Source organism: Phalacrocorax aristotelis, chromosome 6 (genome assembly GCF_949628215.1).
Source record: "Phalacrocorax aristotelis chromosome 6, bGulAri2.1, whole genome shotgun sequence".
NCBI classification, from domain to species: Eukaryota; Metazoa; Chordata; class Aves; order Suliformes; family Phalacrocoracidae; genus Phalacrocorax; species Phalacrocorax aristotelis.
This window is the reverse complement of record NC_134281.1, coordinates 12,310,051-12,322,540: the sequence shown is the minus strand read 5'-3', so window position 1 is coordinate 12,322,540 and position 12,490 is coordinate 12,310,051. Positions and strand designations below refer to the sequence as shown.

The following is a 12,490-nucleotide window of genomic DNA, read 5'->3' as shown; positions in this document are numbered from 1 at the left end:
TACAGCATCTTCAAATACACCTGTTTGCCTTGGAAATCGATGGAGGAGTCTGGAGAGCTTGCCTTTCACCTGTGCCCAGGGTAAAAGAAATTACAAGGTCTCCCTCTTGCTTGTAGGGCGCACGCATCTGTACCCCAAACATGCATTAATCCGTACAGAAAACCTACGATTTGCTGCATGACTGCAGTTTTATGCGTCCTGCAGGTGTCCTCAGTTACTAGTGACATCAGCAAGCTGTCACTAACTTTGAGTTGCTTAACTCAGTAAAAACAAACAAAAGCAAAAAAGGCCCAATAGAGAGTTACTTTTAAAATGCTAAGTCAGCAGTGGTAAGGCCAAAATAAAAGCCTAGATCTTGTGATCTCTCTATATGGCATGAAGTCTTGCTCTTATTTGCACTCCCAACCTGAAGAAAGCAAGCTCATCTGTCTGGATACAGCCACATGCTACAAACACCTGCTTCCCACCCATCTCCTGTCCTAACCAAGTCTTCTGTTTTATGCTTCCCCCCAGCTATGACAATGAGCCATTCTTTAATATCCCCATTGGTGGACGAATCCCTGACCTTGTGCAAACACCAACCAACGTGAGCGAAGAGGAGTGGAAATGGAATGACCATGAGCAGGGCTTTTCTGCACTGAGGCACCCAGGTACAGCCCACACTCTGGGAACATTAGTGACTTCACCGAGTCCCAGCTCTTTCTTCTCTCCACCCTGACTTAAATTCCCCCACTCACCTCTAGCTTGTCTGTCCCCCATCTGCTGGCAACATCTACTAATATGAACTATGCAGGTTATGATTATGCTTACATTGTTATTTTCCAAACCAACTGTACTATCCAGCTTTGGTTTTGGAAATTGATAAGTCATGAATAAGATTGTGTGGAACAAATACTCTCCTTTTGTGGTGGTAATTACAGTCATAATGCTTACGATGTTACACAGCACCTTCTCAAGCATTCAGGTGCTGTTCAGAACTTCAAATGCAATTTGCAATAAGATTTTAAGAGTAAGATATTTCTCATGGCACAACAGCTCAGGAGAGAAAGTAAAGTATACTGTATCCACCTAAAGTTACAAAGTAAGTAGGCTTACAGAATGAGGTAGAGCCTTTTTAAGTATTAAAGTTCCCAGTTTTGCTTGCCCTGTATGAAGGTCAGCACTCACCAGCATCAATGGCTTTGTAAGACCCAGAGGTGGTAGTGCCACCTATTGCAAATCTTGACTTTTCTGATGGGGATATTACCTTAATACCAGCAAGGACCAGCACTTCTTAGCTTATGGGATCAAATAAGGGCATTATTACTTCTATGATTTACAAATCTCTTCATTAGTATCGGTTTATTAACTGTACAATAGACCCTATGAGGGCTGCATTCTACTTGACAGTACTGATCAGGTTTCAGAACAATTATTGTATAATCTAACAAGAAACAGATTTGTAAATAACTGAGCTCACTCTCAAATTTACTCTCAAGGTCCATCCAGATTATGGGAGCTATATACTTATAACTTGATAACTGAGTATCATTTGCTTTTCTCTTCCCTCTCATGTCCTGGCCCTTCTCCAACCCTTTGTGTTCTGTGGTTCCCCTGCTAGAAAAGTGTGTGTGCAAAGAAAAGGTGCTTGGAACCGTTGCTGACTTCTGCCAAATGAAATATGCTTATGGTAAGTGGGTGCTATGCCCTCAACATATGATAATTTCACAACATTCTCTCTATGCATGTTATTAGCTGATAGCTTTGGAAAATGACAGGACTGGCTAAGTTATGAAATAAGAGGTAGGATTTCCTCTGCCTTTTTTGTCTAAGTGACATGTCCAACTTCCGATCAGAACTGAGTAACACTTTTCATGCAAGGCTCTGCAGTGTCTCCCTTCCACCCAGTTAGCTTTCCTCTTTACAGCAGGATTGCTTGAATTGTAACTCGGTGGAAGGGTTGGCCTCTTCATCAAGAATAAATTATAAAAACCTTGCATCTGAACTGCCATTACTTTTGCACTCATTATCCAGGTTCAAACGGCCATGCTTGTTTACCAAGAATGTATTTAATACTGCGGTTTATGAACACCTAGTTCACGCCATCACATGAAACAAGACAGGAAAGCTCTGAGATCCAAGGGTTTGATGTGCTTGTGTCATGACACAACAAAGCCTGCTTGTGGGGCCGATCTAGAGGAGACTATCCTGCCAAAAAGCTATGGGATCCTCTGAAATTAAAGGAACAGAAATTTATCACAACAACCAGATATTGGGCCACAAAACAAAAATGCTTTTTCTGGTTTGTTGTGCAATCATGGAATTTTAGCCATGTGACATGCCTGCACTCTGATGGGAAACTTCCTGGCTTCCTTCTAGTAGAGCAGACAGTCCGTTTCCATAGGACAAAATTTTTGAGATGTCAGTATTAAAGCTCACCACAAGTTTTCAAGCTGCAAAATATAAAGCCTAGAATCACTGCACTTAAAAATCAGACTGTAAGCTGCTGCTGTTTTTTCCACCCTTCCTATCTATACATACAAGTGCTTTCCTATGATTTCCAAGCATTTGACACCAGCCCATTATAAAGTAGTTGCTAAATAACATGGTGAAAGGATCAGTTAACTACCTCATCAGAAAAACCTAGGTTTTGTTCTCCAAAATTATTTAAAAGAACCATTACTGAAGTGGACAAGCATTGAAATACTTTCTGTACGACTGAAATGTTTTTTTCATGTCTTCTTTCAATGTGTTAAAATTCTACCTTTGAGCAGCATAAACCAAAATTCATTTAGAAATTCATTGTCTGTATCTTGATCTGTTTTCTGGAAGTGATAAAAGCAAGAATCCTATCAGCTCATGACAAAGGGAGCCATGCAGAAGTTGTTGTGAAAGTGAAGAAGGTCCTGAAATCAGGCAAAGTGAGAATTGCTCGGAGCAACAGAAGCATTTACCCAGAATCCTGGACCAACAGGGGATGTACATGTCCTATTCTCAATCCTGGTAAGGACAAAATGCTTACTAGGTGTTTTCCTTCCCCTGTAAACAGTGGTGACAATTCATTGTGAACATTAGCTGTGGCTACCCAACGCTTCCCATCAGTCTTTCTGGGGTAGAGTCCTCTGATTTCATCCACACCAAAGATGGAGTCAATAGCCAGCTGCAGTAAAAAGCATTTTCTTAGCAGAGAACAAAGTTTTACCGAAAAGCCCAAACCTCCCTGAAAATGTTTTACTTTCAGTGACTTCATTCAATCTTCCAGAATATTTGTGACTAGAAGAGTGTTTGTGAGGAAAAAGAAAAAAAAAAAATCCCTGTACTTTTAAGTCCAAAGAGTTTTCCTCCTCACTCTGTATTTTCAGATCATGCTTTACTTCTTTTTAGAAAAACTAGAAATTATTAGGAAAATTTGGGAAAGTGTAGGGAATCTAGGAAGTCTGGCTTACTATTTTCATATATAGTATCAGCTTCCACACCTGTTCAGATCAAATTCTGCTGCTCATCATACCTATAACAAGCCAGGAATAATGCTACTGAAGCCCACAGAGTTACAATGGCTTAAAAGAAAGGTCAGCCAGATCAGACTCAAAGTTGGTCATCTGCACATGGAGGTGTTGGATTTGTACACGGTAAGGCCACTGGAACTAAATCAATCTGTAGCTGTAATTCCTGAGCATAGTCACATGACAACACTGAACCTGTGCGCCCAGGAGTCAGCAGTGACAATATGCCCATGAAAGTATGCTTACACATAAGATGGCACATGCATAAACTGCGTGAAGCTGGCTAAGATGCTACGTGCCAGATACTTACAAAATAGAGAAATTCTGCATGTAGGAGAAAACTGAACTATTTACTGACTGAAGTTGTTCCTATTATTTTTTTTTCTTTCTTTAACTAGGTACTGACTATCTTATAGCAGGCCAGGAGGACTCCAGGACCAGCAAACTCCTTGTGAACATGAACAGTCTGGTGAAACCCTGGAAAGCATATTTGGAAAAACAAGTATCAGATATTCTTCAAACTGGGTGCAAATAATTTCTGCTTCAGAAGTTACAGTGCTGAACTTTGCCTTTTAGTAACACCACAGTGAAAGGTGTAGTTAGTTCATGCGTTCCCATTCAACATGCTCCTAGCTGAAGTGATGAAAGCAGACTTACCATCCTTTCCTTTCACGTGCTTAGACAGGAAACTTGGGACATGACTACTTTTTTCAAAAAATGCACAGCCTTATCATACAAAATTAACTAGTGCATCATACATAGGTTACAATTCAGTTCGTCATTTGAGACTAACTCCACACAGCCAGAGAATCATTTTACAAAGCAAACCTAAAGATATGGATTAGTGTTTCCATACTTCAGGTCAGAGTCTGATATTAATATGTATAAGCTGCTTACATAATGCATTCATTACTTAGTTTTCTTTAAGTGACCACTAACAGGCAGCAATTTCTTTCAGCTTTACAAGTGGCATAATACTAAACAAGCATGCCAAATAAGACTTATTAAAAAGAGCTCAGATAGATTTAACATCACGCTGCAATTATGCCAATACAAGGGGTTGCTTTCTAGAAGGCAATATTATCCCATTGCTGAACAGAACAAACTAACATGTGACTTATCTTGGGAGAACAGTGCTGAAGTCTGCTGCAGAAAGCACCTTGGCTCAGACCTGATTCCAGATCTAACCCTTGCTCTCCAAGGTGATTTTGCTCTTTGCTGTACTTTAGTCTGTGACACCACAAAGGTTTCACAGCGATTGCCACTAAAAAGCCTTATGCCAGGAAAGAGCCAGAACATGAGAGGAACTTGTAGCTGCTCTAATGTTGATATTGTAACACTACAAAAGCCTCCTACAGAGTAGGAGGAGGTAAATGGATTTGCTGGACTGTGTATTAAATGAGGTAGCTATAGTTACTGTGAGAGCAACCTGGCTATTCAAACTGTGCTCAAGACTACTGGCATTTGATTGCACTAAGTGCTTTCATTCTGCTTTATGTCTCTTGGTCACACTTCGGGTTAAGATACTGAAGCTAGGCTTCCTTCCCATCGTGCCGGAGGATTATTTTACCCTCCACAGAAGTATAGGAACGGTAATATCTGCACTCTAGGTAGAAATAGCTCTTTTCTGCAAAAGCATTCTTTCTAAATCAATTTTACCCTACCCTATAGTAATTAAGGGGTAGCTACCTGCATCATTCCCTAATACAGTATTTTGAGGAAATTGTAGTTTAAGACCTGTGGCCCCTGTTTAAGGACTCACAATCAAATGAAGCTGGTTGGAGCACATTCCCTCATCAAGTAAAGCAGAATAATAGTGAGTCAGTCTATTCTTTCAGGAGGTTACAGAGAAAAAGCATGCACACGTGCTACTTTTTGCATATTTGCATTCCATGTCTAATATTTTAATGCTCTCAGGAAAGAGGAAATACATTCATTTCGCACTGACTGCCACATGGAGTATCTAGAAAAACTAAATACTAATGCAGAAGGATGTAGACTGGGACTTCCATCTCAGGCCATCAGTTTGTTCTCTTTATCACTGGGAACCTGGAAAACCAGCTTCTTTCATTCCATTTGTTGCTGTTTTCCTTTTAATCTCATATTGGTTGAACAGCAGAAAAATCCTCAGCTCATTTGGAAATGGATGACAGGCAGCTATTTACATAATAAAAGCCCCACTTTTCTCCCACCATTGCATAAACTGTGTTTCTTCCTCCCCGCCTTTACAGGAAGCCTCCCCTCCTCCATTGCCATTGCTTTCCCTCTTTCATTTCATTATTCATTTGTTGTTACCTGAAGCGGTATCCAACAGTGTGGCATCTCCAACAAGCCATTTAATTAATGCAATAAAACACTTTTTAACCAAGGAATTTAGCTTAATTTGAAGTGTCAGCATTCAGAAATTAAAAGCATAGCAACTGCTTTCTTTACTGTATCCAGAAATCATCTCACAACAAAAAGATCGACTAGCTGTCTTTCAAGTATCAATAAAAATAAAGATGTGTACATGAATTTACAGTCTGTTCTCAAAGGGCCTCTCAGAATAAATGAAAATCAAGTGTAAGTTTAGACCTAAGCTAAGGAACATGCTTTTCAACAAAGGCCATTTTACCTGCAGGGAATCTTATTTAACGATGATCGTATTCCATTTTAGTTTATGGTCAGTACCATATGAAAGCAAACTCCCATGTTCTACATTTTGTGCCAGACTGGTGATGTTGTGGGGAGGGTAAACATCTGTGTAGTTCCCTTCTGTGGATGAAAGTTATTTTTTAACATGGTCACTTACAAGCATTTCTAGCTACTGCTAGAAGGCATACTATTTGGAACAATATTGATACCCTGGTGTGTTTTCTTGGGGCCTACTATAATACAGTGATTAATAACTACCAAATCCTAACACCCTTGTATTGATGACATGATACTCATCAATATATGACATTTCAGATATCTCAAAAGTAGGTGATACATATACACACATACACACGCTTTACAGAAAAGCATAAAGTGAGTGGGGCCCCCAAAAAAACTCAGCTAATTTCCTCTCCTCTTTCTAATTTCACATTCTTTTTGAATCCCTAATTTACTTGCAGGTACCCGTATAGCTAAGTCTACTTCATTCCCTCAATTAGTTAGAAACATTGCACATTTTGTTCCAACTACCAGCTCTTGCTTAGTGGTTTTGCTCTAGACAGTAGCAGGTATTCCATAAGTATGGAATTTAATTTAAAAGTGAAAAGCGAAAGCACATTAGGGTAAGTCAACACTGCAAGTTGGCTTTTTAATGGTATTAATACTCCTGGCTAATCAAGTACCTCTGAAGTCACAAAAAAGAAGGATAAAAGAATGAAGTTCCAACTCACAGAGAGCTACCATGTGCTTTGTTCTGCAGTGCTACAATGAGGTAGCCTGTCTGAAAATAAGTATCTAAATATAGATGAACCACATAGATCAAGTTAGAACAGCTATTGATTAAAGGAGAGATGAGAAAGTTTCAGTTGATCGCCATGAGACTTAAGAAAAATATTTATTTTCTTGTGTACCAGTACCTGAAATGAAGATGAGCATAAAACAGCACAAGACAATTGTCATCCTAGTACCAGCTGTTACACATTCCTCAGAACAAGCAAACAAGGTCATGCATAGTAAATAAAAAGAACTTCCATAGAAGGTCTGGTGTTCCTGTACCAAAAAGAATTGTTTTGTAGGGCTGTGTACAGTATCGCATACCTTGCAATCTTCTCTGTGACTGTGTGTCTTAGGTGGCACAGTAATATAAAGGATACTAACAGAAGTGGCTGGACAGTCTCTTTGAGTACATCTAAAATGGGACCCATCTTCAAAGTGGCCATATGAACAACCCAAATAGCAGCCAAATAGACAAGGTGCCTCACGAGTAGGAGCAACCACATACCAAATAGCAACAGTAATTTGTCACTTGGAAATCCTGCATAAAGATGAAATAAAAGCCTTTACCCACAAGAAAAGTCTGGAAAGCTGTGGCTGTCTAATAGGGCAGATGACAGTTTGAAGCAGAAGCACATGTAACACTTCACAGCAGCAAACTCAGGACTGCTAGAGGTCAAAGTAGCTCTAACAGCTATGCAGCACATGTCTCCATGAATACAAAGGTCATTCCAGCAACATCAACCCTTAAACCATCACAGTAGTTCACCAAATGGCCGTTGTGAGTGCTGAGCCCCAACACCAATGTACTGACACATTGCTACAGATACTTCCCCAGCTTCTGCTCTTGGTGAGCAGCTAAGAACAAAAATGTGCCTGTACACAACCTTTGTGCACTGCTCTTCTGAGAGTGGCTCACTGCTATGAAGAATAAGTTTTTTCCCCTGTAGCATTTACCATGTCTCATAATTTTTTCCATGCTGCTTGATGTAATCTTTCTTTGAATTGATATAATTCACATGGTATGCTCCCTCAAGTCCCCCAGACCTGGAAAAGTTAGTGTATTCTTTGTTATGTGTTGTAGCACTTTTTTTTTTTGTACTTAAAACTTCAATTAAAAATACTCAGACACTTCTACTGATGTGAGGTTTGAGATCTATTTTTAGAATTATAAACCATACAATCCTCAAAATGCATGCACATTAATTCTTTTTAAATTAATAAACCACAGATGTTCCAAACATCAGGTTCTCGCTTTGGTAGTGTTAGCACACAATCAGGCAAACAGAGAAAAGCATTTCGCTAATAAGACAACCATGATACATTACTTTTCTACTGAGCAACTTTCAAAAAAAAGTACATTTGGTATGAGAACATGTACACATTAAACAAAACAGGTACAGTTTATTTATATAAATGGCATGCTAATTCAACAACTGATCAAAACCTAATCCTGAAAAATCTTCTATGTAGGTACTTGCAGGTGCTTCGTTCCCAGAAAAACTATACACATGAGGTTTTACTGGTTTGAGACCTAGTGAGGTCTAAAATAATACTTTACAGGTCCTAAAACTCCTTTACACAGAGTTGGCAAGGCATGAAAACAGAAATGCATGACAGGTAGGTAGAAGATGCCCTACCTATAAATGCTCAAAACTTCGGTAGTAGAAGTCTGTCCGTGTCAAAGCCAGTGTATTACAAGAGATTTTCCAGAGATTTACCCTTGCAACTCTACATTACAGTAGTTGCACTTACTCTTTGGGGTGCCATACAACTTCTTACCATACTTTTATATTTCTGTTGAGAACACTGTACCTCTAAGACCCAGTGTTCATTCTTCACATTAAAGACATGATAAATATTACCATCTTTCTTTTGCCTTGCAGCTTAGTGAAGAGAAACATTATGATGTATACTTTCACAAACACACAGGTCTGACCCTTAGAAGAGACTTAAAGTAGCATAGGCCAACATGGGACAAGGTACCATACCACTTCTGCTAGCCCAGATTCTCAGGCCCTTGGCTCTTCTGCATTTGAAAAATAGTGAGTCTAGGTCTGAAAATATTAACTCAAATTCATTTGTAACAAGGCCTTTATGAGAAAGGTCACAAGCACTGAGGATATTTCAATCGCTAACTGTGCAGGTTAACACCCATTAATAACACCTGTATACACTCCCACTACAAAAAACAAAATGGTTATCAACTGGACTAATTCTAAATCAGCAGCTTCACACACAGCATGGGAAATGCTAACAAGAATGGCATCCCACTATCAAATTCTGCCAACCTTTGCTTGTTCCATGCAGGGCCAAACTGCAAGAAAATCAGCTGGATCCAGCTTAGTTCATTAGTTTAGGTTCTTTATGTTGCAAAAAGAAAGAAGAGATGGGCCAGGTAAGGGAACACAGCCAATGACTTGTAAGGAGAAATGTGACTGGTTGTAGGGGAAAAGGAAGCAAATCTGGTATTTGGAGGCTTATCTGAAGGGGACAAAGAGAAGGCAAAAGGAACAGGGTGGAGGCAGCAAGACTCTCATAATAGGAAGAAAAAGGTCAGAAACCACACACATAGAAATCAAACATCCCTCTCCCACACACAGCACCCTATGAAGGGAACGAGTGCATATGAGGGGATGCTTTCACCTTTTTAGGAGGCACAAGAAACTTGTCATGTTCAGAAACAATCAACTGAACCTATTTGTTAAATAAAAAAGCCAAATACCCAAAACAAAACCCAAAACCAAACCAAACAAACAAACATCATCCAAAACATTTCTTCCTGTTTCAGAGATTGCCTCTCCATTCAGGCTCTGGCTACTGACTATGCTACAAACATGTAATTCACTGGAGGAAACACACAAAAAAAAAAAAAGAAGGGAAAAGCCCAAGGATTCTTGATGAAAGCAAAGTCAGTAACAGACAGGAGAAAAATCACAGCCCTACATTAGGCAGCCACAACCATACACTCCACTCTTCACACCCCTAGGTGAAACTTGCCACCTCAAGTTTACGTTCCTCAAATTACAGCAAGCTTTTTTTGTATATCAAGCAGCAAACACTGCACTCTACACAAACAGGACCAAATATTTAATAATTTCAATTAAATTAGCAAATGGCAGAAAACTAAGCAATATTCCAAGCATTCCAGTGTGTTGTACAGGGCTACTTTCAGTGGCTCTGAATTCATGAAAAGGCTGTTCCAGCTCAAACCACTGGATGAATGCACAGGGTACTCTAATAATAAACTGTTGTGCTTCTAGAAGTGATGGGTGTAAAACCCACTGCAAGCAACACATTAATAGCATCAGTCTGCACTGCTCAGGGTGTCTGAGGTAGAAAGAGTCATGTACTACATTGACTAGTATTTCAGTACTTTAGCAACCTTTGACCTATTTCTTGGCCTTCATAGTATCAAGATACATCAGTATCAGAGAGAGATAAGCTGTTGCTTCTTCTATGCTCCGCTACAAATCCTTAAGTCTTGAACTAGAATTCTAGTCATCTTGCCCTACGCAGTCAGAACTAGCCTACGGTGAACAACAACAAAAAAAGGCTAGTATCTTACTGTTTCGGGCCTTGAGAACTTCATGCTCTAGCTATGAATTCACCACCAAATTACCTAGTTTGACATTTTAAATAACTTCACACTGATCCATGAACCAAATTAGGTACTCTCTGGCATTAGTGGTGTTATAATTGTTGCTGTTCCTTCTCCACCCCTCCTCTATTGGGGGGGGCGTCTGTGTGTCTTCACTCAAGTTCTCAGTACCACTAACAAAACATCAGCTCCAGAGGGGTTAAAAACAGTTGAAAAACACCTGCAGACAGGCTAGTGCTGTCCAACAAAATGAAGTCATGTCCAATGAATAGAGCTGATTAAGGATAAATTACAAACTACCGGTAGCTTCTCTACACTGTTCTGCTCTAGCACTGCAGAATTTTAATGAGAAGCAAAACAAGAGTCCAAGAAGCATGTCATATCCTTTTTTTCTTCCCTAGGAATAAGAAAGTAGGTTCTACCTATTTAAGTACCAACTTTCCTCATAGAGATTCATTGACATGTGATCAGATAAGTGCCTTAGATGAACAGGAGACATCGCTGTAAGGTTTAACAAGGACATTCTCAATAAGAACTGCATAGGATATAGATCTTGTTTCCAGCACAGCCCTGCCAGCTCCCGAGATCTAATGATCCTTAGAATAAACTGCAAGATCTCCCTCTAGACACCATTGCATATATCACTCCAGCTGCAGGGGGGGAGAATAATGCATTTTTGCACACGAAGCAAGGTCACCTCTCTAGGAAAGTTACTAACCACAAATTAAAGTCAGGAATTTGAAATGCAGGTATGCTGTCCTGCAGAGAAAAGCAGAAAAAAATAACAACTTCTAAACATATCCTGAAAATGCAAATTTATCTAATTTTAGCTACTTTTCAGTACGTAGACTATTTTATGTTAGACTATGCACCTGTAAGAGAAATTTTATAGGCAATATTTATCCTCATCAGGACATGTGACATGCTCCACTGATTCAAGTTTAAGTTGATTGAAGGAACAACCCCATCCTAACAAGCAAATTATCACAAGTCACATATGAATTCGTGGCCTGCATCACGCAGGGGTTCCAGCCAGTGGATAACGGTCCTAGCCTGCCTTCAAAACTAGGGCTTGTTTCACCAGTGCATTACCTCCAGAACTACAAGGGCATGCAACAACTGAAGAATGAATAAAACTGGAAAACTGAAGTATTGCATAGTAATATTGGACAAGGTGGTATTTTAGAAGCAATGATAAAAGTTTGTAGGATTAATACAATTAAACCTACCTTTTCTTATTCTAAAAACTAAATGGATAAAATCCAACTGGGATTATATCCGCATGTAACCAGTTCAGGCTAAGTAATTTGTATTAAAATCATATTCTAGTGCATCTAGAAGTGCTTCATGCCTGTAAACAGTTCCTTTTAGCTAAAATCTAATAAACATTTAATCACACTCAGCATGTCAGTTTTTATAGGACAGAGATCAACTAAAGAGCAGTTATTTCATAATGAAAGTCTTCCTTCTCCCCACCAATGACTACTTTTGTCCTGACATACAAAAGCACCCCATACATGATGCATAAAATCATTACAAAATGACTTGATGCAAGCAGTTTCTCAAAACATTTTAATCTACTACTCACCCCCCACGACTCAGTGGCTCACGGATGGCAGATAGAGAACCAAGCCATTATTTATGCAGAAAATAAGAAACACGTTAGAGGAAGACAACAATATGCAGCTCTATGTTTTGTATCCAGACAATAAAAATGCAACTTCTTACCATCTGCTTATTTCACAAGCTTGCCACATATTCCCCGGGATCAATTAATCATCTTTATTACATACTGAAATAACCACTGATTGATTCTAGATTTAAAATGGGAGCATGCAACTACAAGAGGAAAATCATGTAAATAAAGCAATACTGGGAACCATAACAGAAACAAGGACTAACATTATACTTAGACAACTGCATTAGTTTACACAACAAAAAAATTCCAGACAATTTATTTCCCCCACCGTTCATGTAGAGTTAAAAACAAGTCCACTAC

The 12,490-nt window shown here is 39.2% G+C and overlaps 2 protein-coding genes across 2 annotated transcripts in view; both read left to right on the top strand.

The window, feature by feature from the left end:
- Positions 1-5,993, top strand: part of LOC142058573 (netrin-4-like) — a 51,449-nt gene extending 45,456 nt beyond the window's left edge. Inside the window, exons 7-10 of the mRNA XM_075095981.1 lie at positions 514-650; positions 1,601-1,669; positions 2,812-2,982; positions 3,881-5,993. Of these exons, the coding sequence (XP_074952082.1) occupies positions 514-650; positions 1,601-1,669; positions 2,812-2,982; positions 3,881-4,017 (514 nt within the window). The 3' untranslated portion in view covers positions 4,018-5,993. The remainder of the gene's footprint in view (positions 1-513; positions 651-1,600; positions 1,670-2,811; positions 2,983-3,880) is intronic.
- Positions 1-12,490, top strand: part of TMEM43 (transmembrane protein 43) — a 494,721-nt gene that overhangs the window by 454,366 nt on the left and 27,865 nt on the right. The window lies entirely within an intron of this gene.